Here is a 1,293-nt window from a genome sequence, read left to right as displayed (position 1 = left end):
ATCCAGAGGTTTCTAGCTAGAGAGTCTTGCCCCTCAGCTCAGGGTCAGAACAGTTGCCATATTTGCAGTCTGGAAGAAATAGTTGGTCTGATTAGTATGGACTGTGGGGGACCTTCCCCTGTAGCAGGGAGTCTGCCCCTCTTCCTGGGATGTCTGGAGCATATTTTTAACAAGATTTGCACTGCAAGCTGCCACAGTCCCCCTGTTTTACCTGTGGCAGATAAGGATGTTGTGTCTTGCGTTATTTCAGGGTTGACTATGAGGTTGTTATTTATGATTCACTGAAATCAGGTTTGGTTTGTAACAGGAACATAGCTTGGTATTTTGGCTGCCTGAGCAGAGTGAAGGGGTGGGTGCAGAGGGGGAGGCACTGAGGGCAGGAGGCGGAGGGGCGGGCAGAGTCTTGCATGCAGCACAGACACTGCCAGAGGCAAACCTGGCGGGGGGCTGGAGGCTGTGCAGATTGGGGGCAGGAGTCCCATGAGCCACACCTCTGGCCAGCATCTGCAGGTGAACATGGCAGCTGATGTAGAACGGGAGGCAGAACAAGGCTACAAAACCCTTAATTAGCAGTGACTGCCACAGGATTAAGTCTGTCAGTTCTGAGCTGTGGAGACACCTCCATGAAGCAGTGGCATCCCGCAGGGGGAAGCGGGTGGGGGGCTGACAAGGAAGCTCTGCACCCCCTTCTGTGGGATCAGAGCCTCCAGGCCCCTGCTGCCATTTCAGTGCCCTCCTTTACATAGTGCCAAGGCATCTGCCTCACTCAGCACCCCCGAGATACACTTCTGGTTTAGAAGCAATTCGTGAACTGACACAAAGGCTTCATTTGTCCATAATGAAAAATTTTCCAACTCCATCCTCATGCGACAGCTGGAAATGGGGGGGTTGGGCTTCATGGCTTGTCTGGCTGACACATGCACTTCAGCACTGAGGTGGAAACCTGGTGCTTCCTGGACCTGGTCTCTAGCAAAGAAACAAACAGTTGATCACCTCCATTGGGGTTCCTCAGTGACCTTTGTCTGTTTGTTGAAACGTGTTTTTCAGGAGTTCCTGTGGAGGAGATTATGGTTTTTTTTCTAGTTCCTATAGTTTTTGTCTTAGGAATTATGATCATACTACGAAGGAAAAGAAAAAAGGAAAGGTAAGTCAAATGACTATTTAATACAATTGTGTTAAAAAGCTCAATTACAATCCCCTTTCCTACACTTCAGCTTGCTTGTGTGATGAAGCACAGGCCAAGATTGTGGCTCTTCAGGACGTTGGTGGGTGTATCCAACATAAGGTGGTGAA

The 1,293-nt window shown here is 49.6% G+C and overlaps 1 protein-coding gene across 2 annotated transcripts in view; it reads left to right on the top strand.

The window, feature by feature from the left end:
• Positions 1-1,293, top strand: part of LOC109303536 (OX-2 membrane glycoprotein-like) — a 21,642-nt gene that overhangs the window by 17,009 nt on the left and 3,340 nt on the right. For both annotated transcript variants that reach the window (XM_019525749.1, XM_019525750.1), the window contains exon 5: positions 1,048-1,144. In XM_019525749.1, coding sequence (XP_019381294.1) covers positions 1,048-1,144 — 97 coding nt within the window. The remainder of the gene's footprint in view (positions 1-1,047; positions 1,145-1,293) is intronic.

The sequence above is a fragment of the Gavialis gangeticus genome, unplaced genomic scaffold (assembly GCF_001723915.1).
Source record: "Gavialis gangeticus isolate Ggan-Ray unplaced genomic scaffold, GavGan_comp1, whole genome shotgun sequence".
Lineage (NCBI taxonomy): Eukaryota > Metazoa > Chordata > Crocodylia > Gavialidae > Gavialis > Gavialis gangeticus.
The sequence above is the reverse complement of the archived record's forward strand: the minus strand, read 5'-3'. Positions and strand labels throughout refer to the sequence as shown.